The 19844-nt window shown below is 46.1% G+C and overlaps 1 protein-coding gene across 2 annotated transcripts in view; it reads right to left on the reverse strand.

The window, feature by feature from the left end:
* Kcnj6 (potassium inwardly rectifying channel subfamily J member 6) overlaps positions 1-19844 on the reverse strand; it is a 261469-nt gene that overhangs the window by 10208 nt on the left and 231417 nt on the right. Inside the window, exon 4 of one of the 2 annotated variants that reach the window (XM_031364497.1) lies at positions 7170-7457. In XM_031364497.1, coding sequence (XP_031220357.1) covers positions 7170-7457 — 288 coding nt within the window. Of the gene's footprint in view, positions 1-2117; positions 7458-19844 lie in introns of those variants that run through there. The other variant, XM_031364496.1, reaches the window with a different exon arrangement.

Genomic DNA, 19844 nt, shown 5'->3' on the forward strand with positions numbered 1-19844 from the left:
GAACTTTCTCAGAAGGGAAACAAAATAGTCATTGGAGGTGGGAGAGGGGATAGAGCGGGGAAAGAGGGTGAGAGTGGGTGGGATCCGGTGTACAGTGTAAGGAGAGCCAGGGAGAGAGAGGAAGGACTGGCAGAGTGAATGGAAAGTGGGGCTGGGTGGGGAGTGAATGGAAAGCGGGCGGTGGGTGGGGAGTGAATGGAAAGCGGGCGGTGGGTGGGGAGCAGCTCTAGGACAATCAATCAATCAAGCAAGCAAGCAATCAAGCAAGCAAGCAAAAGAAAAATGCCTTCTAGTTGCTCTTAAAAGTTCAAAGACCTCAGAAGACACGTCTGTGGTGTCATTGTCTGGATGTAGCAGATTCTATGTGGGGATTCTGAGAGGCCTCAGTGGTGGGCATGGTGAGCCTTGTGCACTGGCCAAACTGAGCAGGGGAGGGGGTCGCTCAGCTCACTCTCACGGGCAGAGGGACCCAGAGAAGATGCCAGGATGGATCTGAGGGCAGTGCTCTTCCTTCTGCAGATGCTGATGGAAGAACCCAGAGGTTCCCGTGGACCCAGCTGTCCCGTGGACCCAGCTGGCTGGAGTCTGGCCTATTGTTTGTATTTATGACTGTAAATCTAGCCCTGAAATGCTCTAAAGGGCCTCTGGCCTCAACCAGGGACTAATCTTAGACTCCTGGGACCTCTTGTGGGCCTCATGCTCCTCTGGATGAACACACTATGAGTGTTGTTTAAAATTTAGAAGCCCTGATGACTGTCATGTTGGGTTCACTAGTGCTTGTTGGTAGCAGATATTTACATTGCCTGAGAAAAACAGCCCTTCATATAGAGTGGCTATGTTGATATCACAGTTTTAGTGGTGAGTGTTAGTACAGTGGGTACTGAGCCTTGATCTTGTGGTTGGTTCCATGAAGGAACCTGTCTACCTCTGGAACTGAGACCTCTTGACTCTGGTCATTGCTGTCTGCCAATCACACACACATACATAAGGATCCAAGCCTAGGAGCAGAGTGTCCAAAAGAACATTATAGATTTTTGACAAGAACCAGCCCTTTGCTCTCCGTCGGCAGGAGCCTACCCGTGAACTCATCTTGTGTATCAAAGCATTACCCTCCTTTCCCTTGTAGCCCCACATGAATAGGTATCTGTGTGAAGCTTTCTTTTGCTAAGGCATGAGGCCAAGTAGAAGTTTGGCTCCTTTTACATTTAAGTTTTGTGATGTTGGACTTTGAGACTGTGTAACCTGGCCATGTCTTCTAATGGCTGAGGAGCTGTAAGAGTTGTGCATGGTTTCTGTGATGGATAGCATTGCCTACTTGGAGATATGGGACCACATGGATCACTTTTCTGTCAACAGTACAACGAACAATAAGTTGTCACAAAATATTTTCTTTTCCATCTAATTTCCTGGAAAACATGCATAAGAGAACTTGATATGTTTGCTCTCTCTCTCTCAAATATAATTGATAAGATAAAGAGCCAAATTTAGCTGACTGGTATGAGGAATATTTCCTCAGACCAAAAGTAAATCAAGTTTGTGATTCTAAACAATGCCATTTAATATTGCCATATCTAAACCTCCGCTCATTGGGATTGGTCTGTTTTGCAATCAACAATGACATAGCAACCCTGATCTGTTTTCCCCAGGCTTCCAGAGGCCTCTTAGGTTCCCTGGGAAGGACAGTTGATCATCTGCATGCTGAGGGGTTAGAGAAAGCCAGGACCAATGTAAAGAAACAGCAACTGTGGTTCCTGGATCCTCTGCACCACAGACCAATCTTGAGTTCCAGACTACAGAAAGCAGCAAAAGCATGTGATTCGCCTCAGCAGCCTGGTGCTCCTTCACACTGCCGGCCTCACGTGAGCAGACGCCAGCAGGCTGAACAGTCTGAAGAACTGAAAGCCCATGGCAGAGAAGCCATATTCAGTTGAGGGGCCAGGAACTTTCATCCCTTACTGCTCATTAGTGAGTGGTTTTAGTCTAGTTATTTCCTAGGTGGACACTGACTCCCAGAAGGCTATGGGAAAGGTGTTTTCTTTGAGAGCCCTGAATACTCTCGAAAACCATAACGTGTTCTGCTGTAACAGAACTGTTAGTGACTCACTCCAGATCTGGGGTGGGGAAAGAGGTCATTCTCTGATGTTCCCAGACACCAGAGACTAGTTTAATTCTTAACAGTACTGATTCACACACAATGGTTAGTGTTAGTTAGTAATAGTACAGATGTTGCCAGCCATACAACCTTCTGCAGTTACTCAGGTCTCCTAGAATAGAGTTCGAGCAGCCACAGGCAATGCATGCAGAGATTGGATGTGCTGTGTTCCAGTGAAACCATTTATGGACCAAAGTTTGGATTATCATTTTCTTTTGAGGGTCTCATATAGCTCAGGCTAATCTCAAACTCTCCACACAGTGGAGGATGACCTTGAACTCACCTTCCTGCCTCCACTTCCAAAATACTATAATGGGCGTGTGCTAACATGCTTTATTTAGGCAGTGATAGGGACCAAACCTGGGGCTTTATGTAAACTAGGCGAGCACTCTATTAACCAAGTTCCATCTCTGGCCCCTGAGATCTGACTTTTATATGTCCACCAAGTGTTCTTGGTTTGTTTTTCAATCATTTATAAACATAAAAATTAGCATCAGATTGAAAGAGTTGTAATAACAGTAAGGCTGTCTTAGCAGATCGGCGAGCCAAAGTTTTCATAATAAAAAACACCCCATGCTCACACCCTTGTGACCTGAGTCTGTCATTTACTGGTCTGGACCTTTGCTAAAGTTAATCCATTTGCCTAAACTCTATATCTCCAATTATAAAGATGATAGTGCCTAGCCTCTTGTGGTGGGTGAGAGTTCCGTGGGATAATTTGCAGGAGTGTTCTGCATTTACAAGGTTAGGTAAAATATTGTTTTGTTGCTAGGTATGCACAGTCAAAACTGTACATATTGTCCATGTCCCTTACTAACCTCTGACAGTCTTCACGTCTACATAACATTTTAAATCCTAAGTCCCCCCTGAGACTTGGAGGGGACATAGACTGGGAAGAGGCAGGCTTTACTCTATTCTAAAGTAAAGTGAAAGTTCACATTTTTTAAAATACAGTTTGGACATAAAGTCTAACTCAAGATAGTATTCTTTAGCTGCATTATAATATCAATCAGTTATGCAAATTTTGCTCATCTTTTTCAATTTTACAGCTAGCCACTGAAATGAAGCCATAGAAATGAGTTCATTGTAGTAATGCTGGTCACACAAATAAGTCATTTCTTTTGAAGCAGCTGTCTCGGCTTCATCTAGAGCATGTCTGAAGTCAGGGAAAGAAACGACAAGGAGACTCTTGCTAAGTTGTGTTGGTAGCGAGTTTCTCTCAGCTAAGGATCTGGTGTTTGCAGTGTGCTCATGGGATCATCCAGGGCACCTACACAGTCCCTCTTTGCACAGTTGGTCAGTCTCCAGGCACTCCAAGACACCAGAAATTCAACTTCAAGACATCAGAAAAGCAACAGGTAGGGGAAGAAATTTAGAAATTTGAACATCTGGGCTTTAAAATGTAGCCATAATTAAATTGTAAATTAGAGTATAAAGAAAAAACCAGGCATATCAGAGTCCTATTTTGGTTAAACCTGTAAGAGAAATGTTGTGCTTAAGAAATAGGTTGACATCTTGATACAGTAGCCAGGTTTCTATTAGGGAACTCAGGTACTAAATCAAATCAGTGGGTGTCGAAGGAAAGAGAGAACAAAAGAGAGGAACAGACAGGGAGGGAGAGCAGGAAGAGGTTCTATCTCATGGAGTCAAAACCACAGCTAACATGAAAGACCTGAAAGGGATGAGCCAGGAACAATGTAACATGGCAGTTCTAATGTGTCAACACAGGCATGCCGTGTGCCCAGGAGACTGCTGCAAACGAACTACAGTTGTATTGATAACACACAATCTCCTATAGAAGACCTAATGGAGGAGGCAGGGTCAGTAGAACAAGGGTCTCTTCCTCCCTATCCTGCTAGGCAAACTTTCTCTTTCCTCAAGGAGTTAGTGTGACTGTAGACTGGGATCAACAGTATGATTGTTACCCTAGAGTTCAAGGTACTTATGTGGCCTATGGATGTCACTGTGCTTTATGGGGGGAAAATGACTCAGAGATAAAAACCAATCAACCCAAAACATCAAAGGTGGGAGACAGGGAGGGGGGAGAGAGAGAGAAAGGGAGAGAGAGAGAGAGAGAAAGAGAGAGAGAGAGAGAGGCACTCTCTAGTGGTTATAGGTCTTGGTGCATTGATCTACTGGTGGAGATGCTGTGGGGATAGTGACCAGGGATTGTGGACTGGAAAGAGGAGGCATTAGGGTCCCTTTTGTTGAATTATCTTAATGAAAAACCCATTGGCCACTTGGTGTTTAGAAAATTCAGTCATAAAAACCTTTCAAATTTTAACAGTTGACACAAAATACACTGTTAACCCTTTTTCTCATTAACTGTAGAAAAATAGACACGTTTGATAAGGACATTCTAATAAAACACCTTTTAGGAATGCCTCCTTTAAAGATTCTGAGCTCATGTTACAAACAGGATAGAGTTCCACTATGTCACCCACCACAGTGACATCAAGAAGATGAGAGTCAGGGAGGGACCGTCAGAGTGCCCTGCTGAGGGAGGTCACAGCATGACACAGGTGTTGCCCAGGCCTATTGTCCCATCGTGCAAGAAGCCACCGACCTCAAGGCTGCTCTTTCAGCCCATCAATGGGGCTCCTTCGTCCTTCAGACCTCAATAATAGAGTTCTAGAAAGGCCCAGCGAGTCTTCAGGAGGTAAGTCAGCAGATCAGTTGCAAGCTTTCTCCATCTTGCTTTGTGCTACATAGGCCCTGTCTTGGGCTGCTGCAGATTGGTGCCCCAAAGCAGGGCGTCCTTCATAAGGCTAAAACAAGGTCAGGTCATGGACCTCCCACAGCCTCTGGGGAACTATGTCAGGACTCTGCCTCCACCACCTCCTGCTTAGAGTGCTCGGGGTGAATGTATGGCTCCATCAATAAGTAACCAATGCCAAAAGGAAATGCTGGCAGGCAAGCGAGGGCCACAGCCAATAGCTTCGTTTTCTGGAGTCAACGCCAAAGAAACGGTTGTTTGGGTGTCACGATTTCTGCAGAGGGAGAGGAACAACCCAAATGTTGAATGGAGGAGCCACTTCTCATAACTCCTGGAACACCTCTCTTATAAGCAAGGTCCGGAGACTACAACAAAGCCCTGTGCAGCCTGGTGAGGGGAGGCAAGGGAGAGGGAACTGCTAGTTAGATCCCTTTGACCTCAGCGGTATGGAGACTCAAACTGAGTACATTTGAAGGAGCTGAGATAAATTTACATCTACTCGATGCGTATTTATGATGGGCAGTGGTTTTTAGGAACAGTTTATGAATACAAAAGCAACAGGAAAGATTGGTTACAGTGAGAAATCTCCACCTGCCCCTGAGGTCTCACTTAAGACTCTTTTTCCAGTCTTTTCTTTTCCACATCGTTTTGAATTTAGATTATTACACATGTTGCCTGCCTTTCTTTGTTCCTTCCTTCCTTCTTTCCTTCTTTGAGGATTAAATGAGATAGAGAGAGCTGTTTGGCTCTTGTTGATGTTTGTGCTCTTGATCAAGAGCTATGGGGTAGACTCTGGAGAGAGTATGGTGGCATACTCTCACACCCCAGAGAGATTTCTCAGTCGCCACAAACACTGTTCTCTACTCTTCGTGTACCAATATCTGGTCGTTTCACAATAGTGATAGTAAGAATGATGGTAGAAGAAAAAAAGTCCCAGGATAAGAAAAGGTAAGGGCGGGGCCCAGAGACCGGAACTGGGCAGGAAGGGGCAGGCCCCAGGGACAGGGCAGGGCCCAGGGAGGGACGGGCCCCAGAGATGGGCGGGGCAGAGCAGGCCATAGGGATAGGCTTGCTAGATGAAGTGAGAGAGCAGGAAGCTGGCAACGCTGCATTGTCATTTCACCCAAATGCCATAGCTTTACCCCAAAGTCTTCTGCCGACTAGACAGCTCCATGGACAGCCTGCAGTTTCTCATGACTACATAGAAGTGCAATTATTGCTTTCACAGAAAGGTTTCTTAAACTGCAATACTGCAAGTTCACCGGAAATGTCCTGTGTGGCTGTGCTAGAGTCCTGTTCCTGGTAGAGCCCCCGAGGGTGCTCAGAGAGTCCCCCATTATCTATAAACAATGACACCGTTTTGTAAATGTGTCATGGTATATCAGCATTTTGGACGGTGGATCTGACACCTATTACACCTCCAGACTATCCCCAGACCTATGGCTTATTAAATTCAACATAAGGATGACAAGGGGACAGAGAGGTGCCCTAAAAACTGTCAGTCTGGGACCTGGAACAAAGGCCATGCATTTAGAGGGCCAGCAGTCAAGGGGATCAAAGTAATCAGAAGACTCAGATATCAAAACAGAAATGCCTACTGTATATTGGGAGTCTTTTCTTCTTATTTCTAAAGTTATAAATCTAAAGCTACATGAATGATATGTCTATGTACATTAATTATTAGGATTTCTGCTCCATAGTACTTTTGTGCATGCTGGGTTTGTTTCTACTTGCCGAAAGAAAAAAATTCCATAGGGCAGATCTATGTACAGTGGTCTATCCTTAGCTCACCTGGGTCCTGTATTGTCAGTGCCTGTGTGGTTGAGTACCTACCTGCCCTGTGCTAGGTGAGATGGACTGGGCTTCTCTGCATGACCTGTGGCCATGGTAAACAGCTCATGTTCTTTTTGTGACACTGGGTAAAACTCTTTTGAGTGATCTGTATTAGATAATAAAGAGGATTAAGTAGCTAGGTCTCTTCTGTGAGTGGAGACCAGGATTGGGCACAGTGAAGGCACCTTGTACCTTAACAGAATCCCTGCTGCGTGTCCATCTGAACATCTGAGTGGGGCAGGTAGGGATTTTACACCTTGAAGATTTGTGTTCTGGAAATGCCAAAATTAATACAAACAAATCAAGGAAAGAGAGACAGAAAAGAAGGAAATGGGAGACAAGGAGGAGTCAGGTCTGAGTGGGGGAGGCTGACCCAGCTGGGCCTATAAGGAGGGGTCATGTCTGAGGTGGGAGGCTGACCCAGCTGGGCCTACACTTTGGACTCATTCTCTAGGTTTGCCACATCACCATTCCTCTCCGTCAGTTCTTCCGGGTTCTTCTCTTCCTCTTCTGTCTCTAGTTCTGCATGTTGGTTCAGTTTGCTGGACACAGACCAACTCAGGGGCAGCTCTGCCCGGTTAGCTAGCTCTGCTAGCTCTTTGGCACTAAGGGACGGGGTGCTGGTCTCATAGGTCTCATGGAAGCTGTTGTAGTCAACTTCGTAGAACCCGTCTTCCAGCGTTAGGACAGGTGTGAATCGGTAACCCCACAAGATCTCACTGGTGATGTAGGAGCTTCGGGCTTGGCACGTCATTCCTGTGGAGAGGAGAAAACTGGCTTTAGGATCCGTGTTTGGGCTTCCCAAGGCCAAGGAGACCTGGGGAGTGGAGCAGAGGTTATGTTATGGGCAGATAGTTATGCTGTACCAGCATTGGAGAGTGACAACTATAGAGCTGTCTTTCACAGTGTAGACATATGCCATGAAATTCCAGGACTTCCTGAAACTGGCAAACTGAGTTCAATCCCCCAAATCCCATATAAAGGTGGGAGATTACTGATCCCATAAAGGTATCTTGTGACTGCCTCACACACCCGGTGGTAATGCGTCCTCCACACACAATTCGCACGCCACACACCTCACATGGACATTAATAAATAAAACAAATTAAGAAACTTATAACTTCTTAAAGTGCAGACAATAAGTGTTCAGCCACAAAAGGGAACATCTATATCATATTCTCTCCTCCCTAGGCTCAGAGACCATTACAGAAGTGGGGCAGAAAGATTGTAAGAGCCAGTGAGCAGTTCATGGAAGATGGGACAGAATCTCCTGAACATGATATGACTGTTGCATCCCTGAACTCACTGCATCTGTGACTGCCTGCACACATTCAAGCCAGTTGGTATCCTAGCATGGAGTGGGAAGGGCTCATAAGCTTCCACTCCTGACTGAGGAGTTAGTTAGTTTTCTTCAAGGGGGTGGCTCCTAGTGGGGTGATCCTATTCTAGTGGATAGGCCCACAAACAGAAGTAATGGACAGTATAAACTGAGTTGATGGATTATTAAGGGAAGGAGAAGAAGAAGAAGAAGAAGAAGAAGAAGAAGAAGAAGAAGAAGAAGAAGAAGAAGAAGAAGAAGAATGAAGAGGAGGAGAAGGAGGAGGAGGAGGAGAAGGAGGAGGAAAAGGAGGAGAAGAAGGAGGAGAAGGAGGAGGAAGAGGAGAAGGAGGACGAAAAGGAGGAGGAGGAGAAGAAGGAGGAGAAGGAGGAGGAGGAAAAGGAGGAGAAGAAGGAGAAGGGGAAGGAAGAAAGAAAGAAAGAAAGAAGAAATGAGTTGGTGGTTGGTAGGGAGGATCTGGGAGGAGTTAAGGGAGGAGTTGGTGCTGAATATGATCAAAATGCATTGTTTGGCATTCTCAAAGAATTAATACAAAAATCTTTCCTGCCAAATCACAAACAAAACAATTATGAAAGCTAAAAGACATGTAACATGCCCCCAGATCTTAGCACAACTGATTACATTCAGGCTGTAAAACTCCGCACAGCATGTAAGCAGCACCATCAGTCAAAATAAAAACAAAGACCTAGTCTATCAAAGTCCATAGCTCTGGGGAAGTCTCTAGGTTTACTAACCTTGCTTTTTGGCTTCTATAGTTCTGTTTCTGACTAAACTGGTAGAGTATGTGGATATTCCACAACAGGCAGTGGGAAGGCATTTTAAAATATTGAAAGAAAAAAAAATATTGTCAACCAAGAATTCTATACCCAGCAAAACTACTCTTCACAAAATGAAGGAGAAATGAAGACATTCATTGAATAGAATTGGAAATGATTCATTGCTATCTGTTCTGTGCTATGCTGAATCATGAAGGGAGTCCTTCAGAGAAACAAAAGGACTCTGGGTGGCAGCTTAAATCCACATAAAGAGGTAGCTGCTGGTGTAAAAAACTATAAGGGAAAATATATTTTAACAATTTTGTTTTATTATATAGTATACCATAGTTTATATAATAAGGCAAAGTGATTCAAGAGTTCCCCTCATGGCCTGGGAAGACTTCACTCTGGTTCTGCAGGGGCTTTTACACTTGCACAGGCAGACCCAGTTATATCTGCAGGGGCTTTCACACCTGCACAGGCAGACCCAGTTATATCTGCAGGGGCTTTCACACCTGCACAGGGAGACCCAGTCATATCTGCAGGGGCTTTCACACCTGCACAGGCAGACCCAGTCATATCTGCAGGGGCTTTCACACCTGCACAGGCAGACCCAGTCATATCTGCAGGGGCTTTCACACCTGCACAGGCAGACCCAGTCATATCTGCAGGGGCTTTCACACCTGCACAGGCAGACCCAGTCATATCTGCAGGGGCTTTCACACCTGCACAGGCAGACCCAGTCATATCTGCAGGGGCTTTCACACCTACACAGGCAGACCCAGTCATATCTGCAGGGGCTTTCACACCTGCACAGGCAGACCCACTCAGTCATATCTGCAGGCATTCTTGGTTACCATTGAATTTGGATCATCCCTGTCCCTGCAATCAAAGATCGACAGAGGATCTGAAGTGTCCTCCTACCAGCTCTTTATACCTGATCTGAAATCACAATGGCAGGAAAATCACAAAAACAGAACCAAACTTCTAGTCAGCAGAAGCAGGCAGCTTGCATCAGAAATACGTCCAACGGAAGAAGTCCATTCAGGTATGTATATATAGGTGTGTACATATGCATATGTAAGCAATAATAATGAAGGAGGTGAGAATTTGAGAGGGGTGGGGGCATGGTAGGAGTTTTGGGGAGGAGAAGAGGGAAGGGTTGAAATGATGTCAGTACCATATATTCTCCACCTTGTTTTTTGAGGCAGTGTCTCTCACTCAACCTGGAGCTTGCCAATTTGGCTAGACTGTCTGGCCAACAATTCCCAGGGATCCTCTTGCCTCTGCTTCCCCCAGTTGGGATTATTTATTTATTTATTTATTTTTGTGTGGCTTTTGGGGACTAAATTCAGTCCCCAGCCTCGTGCAGGAAGCACTTTACTGACAACCATCTTCCCAGGCTCATTTACTCTTACTTTATTCACTGGGAACTTTCTGAGTCTCTCTACTGGGTGTTTCAGAGAAGAACGGCCCATCTTTTGGTGTCCACCTTATTCCTGGATAAAGCCACAAGGGTTGAGCCAAGCAAGGCTTGCTCCATCTAGGACCCAGGAAGACACATGGACGGGTAGCTAAGGAATCAATACTGAAACACTGCCGACCCTGCATGGCTTAAGTTTAGCAGCCAAAGCCCTATTTTTAGATTCAGTGACAAGTTACAATGGGAGAGGCTGTGTGCAGAATAGAGAATGATGAAAGGTATCCTGGAAGCCCCTCCGGGCACAGTCAGAAGGTGAAGCAGCAGACAAATAATGGGATCAGATCTGCCTAGAGAGTAAGATTGCAGTAAAATCAAGCACCTCACTTCCGAATGATGTAAAATACATCTACACTGCTGGATTCTAAAACAAAGAGGCACTCATCACAGACATGTTGCCATTTCACTTCAAAGATCAGGCTGTGTGGCAGGCTGTTCTCCTTTCCCTCAGTGCCTCCTGCTCACCCCAGGAAGAACCACACTCAAGGAGGCTACACAGCAGTGCTGGAGCCTCAGCGTGGCTGTCAGCCAGTGCAGAATGGTGTTGGTGACTTACCGAGCCCACTGTCAGATGGGAGCAGGGCAGTGTGGTCTAATACAGCACAAGAACGTGATCATCGCTGAACATGAACATGAAGGTCATGAACATACAACCCCTGCTTTATGCTTGGGCTCACAGTCCCTTCAGTGCACAACACCTTACCTCAACACTAAATTGGGGGTCCATTGTGGCTGGCTTACAACTAAGTAAAAACAAATTGAAATGCATGTCATAAGAATGACCCAAGGAGCAGGCGGCGGTGGCTTTAATCTCAGCATTTGGGAGCCAGAGGCAGGTGGATCTCTATAAGTTTGAAGCCATTTTGGTCTACAGAATGAGTTCCACGACAGCCAAGGCTATTCAGAGACGCCCTGTCTTAAAAACAAAAACAAAAACATAACAAAACAAAAACTCAAAAGCAAACAAGCACAAAGGACCCAAGGAAAGGCATTCCACACCTGCACTGTGACTCTTGCTAAAGTAACTGGTGTGTTCATAGTTTAGTTGTTGAATCAAGTAATAAGTGTTATTTCTGAATGTTGCTGTATGCTGGGAACTGCATGCTGTGAACTGATGTTCCGAGACATCTGGGCTGAAGATTCTGAAGAATGATTGACTGGCCAGAACCGCACGATTGCAGAGAGTTTGAATGCTGCATATTAAAAGCCCAAATTATCTCTGGCTATCTCTGTCTCCATAATAGCTAATTATTTCCAGCCACTTTATTGACCTTACAATTTTGTGGCTATTCGGTGAAACTTTTGGAACATATTAATCTAGCAGGACACTACCTTTTACCAACCCAAAGCTAAGAAGGTTTTCAGATGGCTTCTGAGGACTGCAGAAGAGGGCTCACTGCTTTGTGGGTTCGCTCCCTGCCTTTCTCCACCAGTGTGTTTGCCTGATGCTTTTATTTGCAACTGTGTTTTAAACATTCTTTAAAGTTCCTATTTCTACTTCCATAGTGGAACATGCCATTCAAGGAAGTTTGAATCTAGATTCCTGGGCTGTGGTCATTCAGGATAAACTATGGCTTAATCTCCTTGGAGATGAGTCATGTTTTGTATGCATGCATGGGTCATCTCATCCTTGTAACAGCCCCTGAATAGATGCAGCAGCCATCTCTAGTCTACAGATGAGCAGACTACACAGAGAGGAGATGCATAGTGCTATATAGGCTCAGTGCTGTGATTCTGTGATGGTTTGAACAGACTCGATCCAGGAAATGACTCTACTAGGAGGTGTGGCCTTGTTGGAGTGGGTGTGGCTTTGTTGGTGTAGGTGTGGTCTTGTTGGAGTGGGTGTGGCCTTGTTGGAGTGGGTGTGGCTTTGTTGGTGTAGGTGTGGCCTTGTTAGAGTGGGTGTGGCCTTGTTGGAGTGGAGTGGGGGTGGCCTTGTTGGAGTAGGTGTGGCCTTGTTGGAGTAGGTGTGGCCTTGTTAGAGTAGGCATGTCACTGTGGGTATAGGCTATTAGGCCCTCATTCTAGCTGCCTGGAAGCCAGTATTCTGCTAGCAGCCTTCAGATGAAGATGTAGAACTCTCAGCTCCTCCTGCACCATGCCTGCCTGGATGCTGCCCTGCTCCCACCTTGATGATAATGGACTGAACTTCTGAACCTGTAAGCCAGCTCAATTAAATGTTGCCCTTATAAGAGTTGCCTTGGTCATGGTGTCCATTCACAGCAGTAAAACCCTAAGACAGATTCTGAACTTCATGCCTTGAAACCCTGAGTATATATGGAGTTTGGGTCTCACAGGGCTGAACCTATTATCCCTGTCACCTCTTCAATAGAGGAAAAGGCATGGTGGCACATGTTTATAATCCTAGCACTTGGGATGTGGAGGTAGGAGGATCAGGAGTTCAAGGTCATTCTTTACTACATGGTAAGCATCAGGTAGCCTCGGCTACATGAGGTGAGACCCTGTTTTAAAAACAAATGAGGGGGAAAAAAGAAGGGACAAGACACCAGAACGTGGGCATCCTTTTCCTCTGGCAGACATAGAGAAGAGGCCATGTAAGGACACCCTCAGAAGATCATTGCTCACAAGCCAGGGGCAATGCCTGCCCAGGAGCTGCTGCTTCTGGGGCCTAGCTCTCAGACTTGTCCACTATGGGCATCTCACTGGCTGTGCAGTTTACTCTGGCCACCTGCCCATCACGGTGTGGGGAACCTGGGTTCTTATTTGGGAAGTGGGGCTCCGCAGCCTGTGGTATTTCCATAACATTCTTCTACTTTTGAAGACAGGGACTCTGTGCTAATTTTGGTCTGTGTAACTCTGACAGCACCCTATGCTTTAAGGTTTACAATGCAGCTGTCAAAATAATGTATATTATATGAAATGAAGTAGGTTATATATGAATGGTTCAGGAACAACCATGGCAGGAACTGTGCAACCCACCACCCCTGCCCACTGTTTGCTCTGTGAGTTTCTGCCACGTTTCAATCACCTTTTGCACAAGGTTTGTATCTTCTTCCAAGGTTGGTGGTACCCACCACCATCCTCAGGAAATTGCTTGGACACTCCAAAGCAATATTTATTTATTATTGTTTGTACTGCTTGTGTGTGTGGTATATGTGTTTGTATATGGAGTATACGAATGTGTGGTGTGTGTGTATGTGGTGTGTGTTTGTGTATATGTAGTATGTGTGTGGTGTATATGTAGTGTCTGTATGTTTGTGTGTATGTGGAATGTGTGTGATGTATATGTTGTGTGTGTTTGTGTGTGTGTATGTGGAGTGTGTATGTGTGTGCAAGTGTAAGTGTGTGTGTATGTGGAGTGTGTGTGTATGTGGAGTGTGTATGCATATGTAGAGTGTGTGTATGTGGTATGTGTTTGTGTGTGTATTTGGAGTGTGTATGTGTGTGCATGTGTATGTGTGTGGTATGTGTATATTTGTAGTGTGTGTGTATGTGTCGTGTGTGTAGTATATATGTGTGGTGTGTGCAAGTGTATGTGGTATGTGTGTGTTTGTATAGTATGTATGTAAAGTGTGTGTCTGTATGTGGAGTGTGTATGTTGTGTACATGGTATATGTGTTGTGTATGTGGTATGTGTGTGTTTGTGTAGTATGTATATAAAGTGTGTGTCTGTATGTGGAGTGTGTGTGTTGTGTACATGGTATATGTGTTGTGTATGTGTGCGTGTGTGTGGTGTGTATCCAGAGATCTATGTTAGATGTCTTCTTTGAACGTCTCTACCTTAGTACTGAGGCAGGGTCTCTCACTTCACCCTAGAGCTCCTGGATTTGGCTGGTCTATCTAGGAAGCCTATCCTGGGGTCACCTTTTCACTGACTTGGGGTTCTGGGGTTCTGGGCTGGCTGACATGTCCTCCTGGGCTTTCTATTGGGTGTTGGAGTTCTGAACTCTGGTCTTCACTGTGGGTCTGAGTCCCACCCCATTGCTGGGCATGGATGCTGGGGAAATGAAATTTGGGGAGCGCTTGACTACATTTTCTCAGTGCTGCTGCTGTGGGGTGCTGGGCTTCAGGGAAGCACCAAGACACCACTCAGGGGATGGGAAAAGTCAGTCTGAGATGTGGGTAGCTGAAGTTGGTATTCCCAGACTTCTGGGCCTCTGGCTACTGCTGGAGAACGGCACAGAGAAGCTGGAAATGGAGTGTGTGTGTGTGTGGGGGGAGGGGGTCCACAGGCTCACAACAAGGCCAGGACTGGGCGCTCCCAAACTCCTAGACCTTTAGGCATCTCTGCCTCTCGCGGGATTTGGGAGCCCACAGGCTAGGGACAGTGTCTTAGCCCAGGGCCCGGGGAAATGGGAACTCGCAGCTTAACTCATTGGTGAAGAGAGCAGCGGGTGTCTGGAAGCACAGAGAGGCCTGTGTGAGACTTAGGCTCTGTAGGTGAAGGTGTTCTCTGTGTTCCCATGTCAGTGGTACATGAAAGAGACAGTCCTTGGTTCCAAACTGTCTAGTGGCTGTTCATCCTGGAAAATGGATGCATACCAACTTATGGAGAGGACCCACGATTAAATATATTTTGCAGGGAGGAATGTCTGGTAAGAAAAGCTTGTAGGCTAAAACCTCAGGGCCTCTAGGCACCTCATTAGCTTGGAGAACTCTATTCTGGGCTATGTGACCATAGGTTACATTTCCTTATGTGGGCTGCACTCCAGGCCAGGAATCTGGCGGGGTTGGGGAGGTGCCTACCGATTTCCAGGATCTCAGACCTGCTCTATCTTACCAAGCTCTCTGGCATGGTTTACCACCCATACTTCACGTTTGCACAGTAAATGCTGTGATGTGACGGATTGTGTTCTTTTCTTAACTTCTTTCTGGATGTGTATTTTTACTTGTTTATAGGGAGGCTCCTGATTTTTGTGTCTTGATTTTATATTCTGCCATTTTGATGAATATGTATATCTGATGTAGGAGTGTTCTCACAGGGTCTTTAGGGTATTATATATAAAAGAGTTAAAGTGGAATTACCTCATAATGGGGTGACAACGCCCTTGCTAGACACCACAGGCTAACACAAAGCCCACAGCCAAGAATGGGTCACCTTCTTTGGAGTTATTAGTCACTGAGGTCTCATAAGCTTCCAAACATTACAGGCAGCTGACAGTGTTTTGGGTCACCCTCCAGAGCTTGACAACAAGACCCCCTTGCTGAAGACAGCACAACACTGAGTCACAAAGCACGGAGAGATGAGCTATGCTCATCTGGAAGCACTTTCCTACTACCCAGCTTTCACAGTGCTAGTAGGTGTGACACACTCCTGGAGGAGAAAAGGGATCACAATCGGTACCAGCTGTGAACTCTGTAGGATACAACAGTGTCTGGCCTGGCAGAGCATGCTCACTGGTGTGCTACTGACACAAATGCTGTGGGAGTAACCCACCACTTTCTGATTCAGTTAAGGCCTGCGCCACAAAATAAAACCCATACATGGCACCATTACCTGACCAAGAGCTGTGGCTAGACAGGTACAGGCCTAGGAGAGACCTACAACTATTATTCTACTAAATGGACTTAGTATTAAACTGACTCCTGATAGCTTTTCATAATACTTATGGATTAACACATCTCTCAACCATCACCAGAGACGTTTCTATTTGCAGTAGATGGTTACTAACCCAGAGACCTACAACTAGCTGAGGTGCAGAGAGTAGACCACAGAATGGTCAGTCCACTGTGTTGTCATGTTAGCATTCCTTCTAGACTCTGCCCAACAGTTACCTAGCTACAGCCAGGTAGGAGTCTGGCTTGCTATAAAAAGAATATTTGGCTTCCCCTGACCCCCTCCTCCGTATTCTCTAACACTCTCCCCCTCTCTCTGGCCTCTCTCCTTCTCCCTCCCCTTCCTCTCTTCATGTGTTCCTGGCTGGTTGGCCTCTTCCCTTCTCTCCCTCTTTCTCTATCTCTGTCCTCTGTCCCCTCTCCTTCTCTGCTTCTTCTCCCTTCTCAACCCCATTGCCATCCCCCAAAATAAACTTCATTTTATACTAGACCCATTGCATGGCCAGTACCTGGGGGTGGGGGTTGGAGGATGCCTCATCATGGGCCTCCTAAGACATCCTATCCCATCACACCATGCCATGCTTTTCAAAATATATCACATTGCACACCAGAGGGTGGTGGGAGCCAGAGGCAGAGGAGGAGACAGTGTAGTCTGGACACAGCAGTATACTCTGGACACATTCACTATGAGTTCACAGTAGTTATGACAGTGTGTACAAGACTCATGCATACTCAAGCCATACAAATCCCAGCACAGAGGTAGGAGGTAGGCATGAAGTCCTGACCCTAGTATAGGAGCTGTTAGCCAATGTTAGCTAGCTGCTGGGAGAGTCAATCTTTCTAAGAGTGTAGCCCCTGCTGAGTCAGACAAATGGTCAAGCTTGTATGGGCAACACAAACTGGATTTGATAGGTTAAAGAAAAAGACACAAGGTTGAGTGTGTAGAGAAGGGTGGCATGTCTGGGAGGAGATGGGAGGGGCCAAATACGACCAAAACCACACTGAATGAAATTCTCAAAGAACTAATAAAAAAAGAAAAAAAAGATCTTGAAAAGATTAAGTTGTAACAACACACCCATGCATGCAAGGTCATGAGATACTCTCAACTCAAACGTCAAGTCAAGATTTGCCTGCAACTGGCCCCTTCTGTGTGTTCATCATCTGAGGGAACTGCAGTCCTGATGCTCTACATGTCCAATGTCCCTATCCTGCAAATCACAAGAATGCATGGGAACCAGCATCCTAGTGATTTTACTGAGTGACTTATCGCCAAGACTCCGATCCTAGACCCAAGAATCCAGCATTCTTCCAGCTGAAACAGGGAAACCAACTTGACCTTATTCAGACCAGAAAGTCCCTGTTACACACCACATAGTGTGAACCAGAGACTACCACACCCACTCTAAAGCCAATCAGAAACCTCCCCTGCTTTCAAAAGTCTTCTGATAGAAGGTCTGCTAATCAAAAGTGTCCCAGTAGTTCATGCATTCACCATCTTAATGAGCTCCTTTCAAAGTTCTTTCTCTCTATAGAAGGAAACTGGTGGTAGCTGACTGCCCTGTACACTCTGGGTCAACAGCCTTTTGTGAATTCTGTTTATGCTGTGGTGAAAGTGAATTTTTTCCTAGCCTCAGAATATTCCCACAAGGCCATGCATCAGGCTTATGGCTGAAAGCTATTTCATCCCCCCCCCTTTTTTTTTAAATTTGTGGTCCTGGTCCTGTTACTAACTGGGCTTATTTTTTTCCTATTCATATTCCTCTTTGTGAGTTTACTGTTTGGTTTCTGGACCCTGGGACAAGGGACTGAGGTGCATATTTTACCCATCAAAGCAGAACTGGCCTCTAGATTCTCCCAGCATCCCTCAGCCCTTACCTAGCATACCCTGTCCCCAACTCTGAACTTTCCAGCCCAGGGGCTGGGCTCCCCTTCCGTTAGAGGCTCCTCCCTATAGAATCCAGACATTTTGTACTCTCACACTCTCTTCCTCCCTTCCCCTCTCTCACTCTCTTTCCCTTTTTTCTCCTTGTCTTCCTTTCTTTCTTTTCTTTCTGGGTGTGCATACCCTTTTTCTCTTCCTCTCCCCCTTTCTTCCTCTCCCTCTCTCCCTCTCTTTTCTTCCTCCTCCTCCCCCTCCTGATCATCCTTCTCCTCCTCTTTCTTTTCTTTCTGTGTGTGCACGCTCCTTTTCTCTTTCTTTCTCCCTCTCCTCCCCCCTCCCCATGGTGAATTCTCTGGTGTTGAGTCCTTGGGGCCAGTGAACTTGCCCACAGGAGAGCAGCTTCCCAATAAGCCTGCCTTTAATATAATCTAACCTGGCTTGAATTAGCTCATTTCTCTGACACCGGTGAAATGACCCATTGTTTACTTTAGTCACTTGTTTTTCTTTGCTTTGAAATTGTAAATCACTTGAATGGTTAATAAACTTAGTCGGCCCTCAATGATGTGTCCAGCAAAGCCTCACCCTCATCTCTCACTACCAAGCCACCTGCCCTCCTCTTCCCCCCTCAGCATTCTCAGCCCTGGTTCCTGCCCTGGAACAGGAGGATGGATGACAGGGACTTCTGCTCATCTGAATGTGCTCATCTTCCTTTACTAAGAGTGGGCACCTGGGCATGGAAAGGAGTCATACTGAGAGAGATGGGGACAGGCTGCAGAGTGGCCATGTGACCTTGGCAGGTGACAAAGGATGCCCTTCCTTGCTCAATGGCTCATCTATCATTACTGAGTAATGATGTCCAGTCTAGAGGTCCAAGGTGGGATTCCACACCCGAAGCTCTCAGTACAGGTGTGAACTGTTGAGTCTTTAAAGAGTGAGTTTGTGTTTAATGGGCCTCTAGATGGCCAGGTGCAGGGCCTTACGCCCACAGTCCCAGCACTTTGAAGGTGGAGGTAGGAGGATCAGGAGTTCATGGTTAAGTTTTGGCAATATTACACATTTGAGGCCAATCTGAGTGATATGAGATGCTGTCTTAAGAAGAACATTAGAAGAGTCCCCAGGCATGTGGCAGGATGGAATGTGGTAGACCTAGAGGCCAAGCTTGTGTCCAGATGTCTCTGGCCCTTCTTTGGAGTGATGTGTTCTTGGCCTCTGTCTGAAAAGGCATCTCTGTGGTTAATAATAGGATTATTAATAATAATAATTATTAATTATTATTAATTGTTAATAGGATTTCAAACTGTAGGCCAGGCTGTTGTTACTCTGGCCTCTGTCAGCCTCAGGCTGGCGATGACTTGGTGTAGAATCCTGGAGGGGAGGGGGAGTTCCTGCCTTGCTGAAGACAGAACCTGAATCTCATGGGAGACTTCCTCAGAGTCTTGTCCCCTACTTGATGATTCAGTCTCAGCTTTTTTGTGATCATAGGAGCTTGTGTAATCTCTTCACGGGAAGACCGAATTCTCAAGGACCTTTGTCGTTTTGAATAACTCAAGTTTGTGTTTGGGCTCTGTATAAACTATTTTATTAGTTGTAATTATCTTTCAGCCAACACAGACATCTTCCCGTGGACACTTAGTGAGCATCCCCTTTTCCTGGTGGGCTGTGAGAGCCACTGCCAATGGTCAGCTGAGTAGAGCAGTATTGATCAAGGGTGCTCACAAACCGTGTTTTGCCATTTGTTGGCCAGTTCTGGTGTTGCCCACGGTGTCTGCTTGCTACTGGTCCTGCTGTTGCCCACAGTGTCTGCTTGCTGCCAGTTCTGGTGTTGCCCACGGTCTGCTTGTTGCTGGTTCTGGTGTTGCCCACGGTGTCTGCTTGTTGCTGGTTCTGGTGTTGCCCACGGTGTCTGTCTGCTTGCTGCCAGTTCTGGTGTTGCCCATGGTGTCTGCTTGTTGCTGGTTCTGGTGTTGCCCACGGTGTCTGTCTGCTTGCTGCTTGTTCTGCTGTTGCCCACGGTGTCTGTCTGCTTGCTGCTTGTTCTGCTGTTGCCCACGGTGTCTGTCTGCTTGCTGCCGGTTCTGCTGTTGCCCACGGTGTCTACTTGTTGCTGGTTCTGCTGTTGCCCACGGTGTCTACTTGTTGCTGGTTCTGCTGTTGCCCACGGTGTCTGTCT

The sequence above is a fragment of the Mastomys coucha genome, unplaced genomic scaffold (assembly GCF_008632895.1).
Source record: "Mastomys coucha isolate ucsf_1 unplaced genomic scaffold, UCSF_Mcou_1 pScaffold12, whole genome shotgun sequence".
NCBI lineage: Eukaryota > Metazoa > Chordata > Mammalia > Rodentia > Muridae > Mastomys > Mastomys coucha.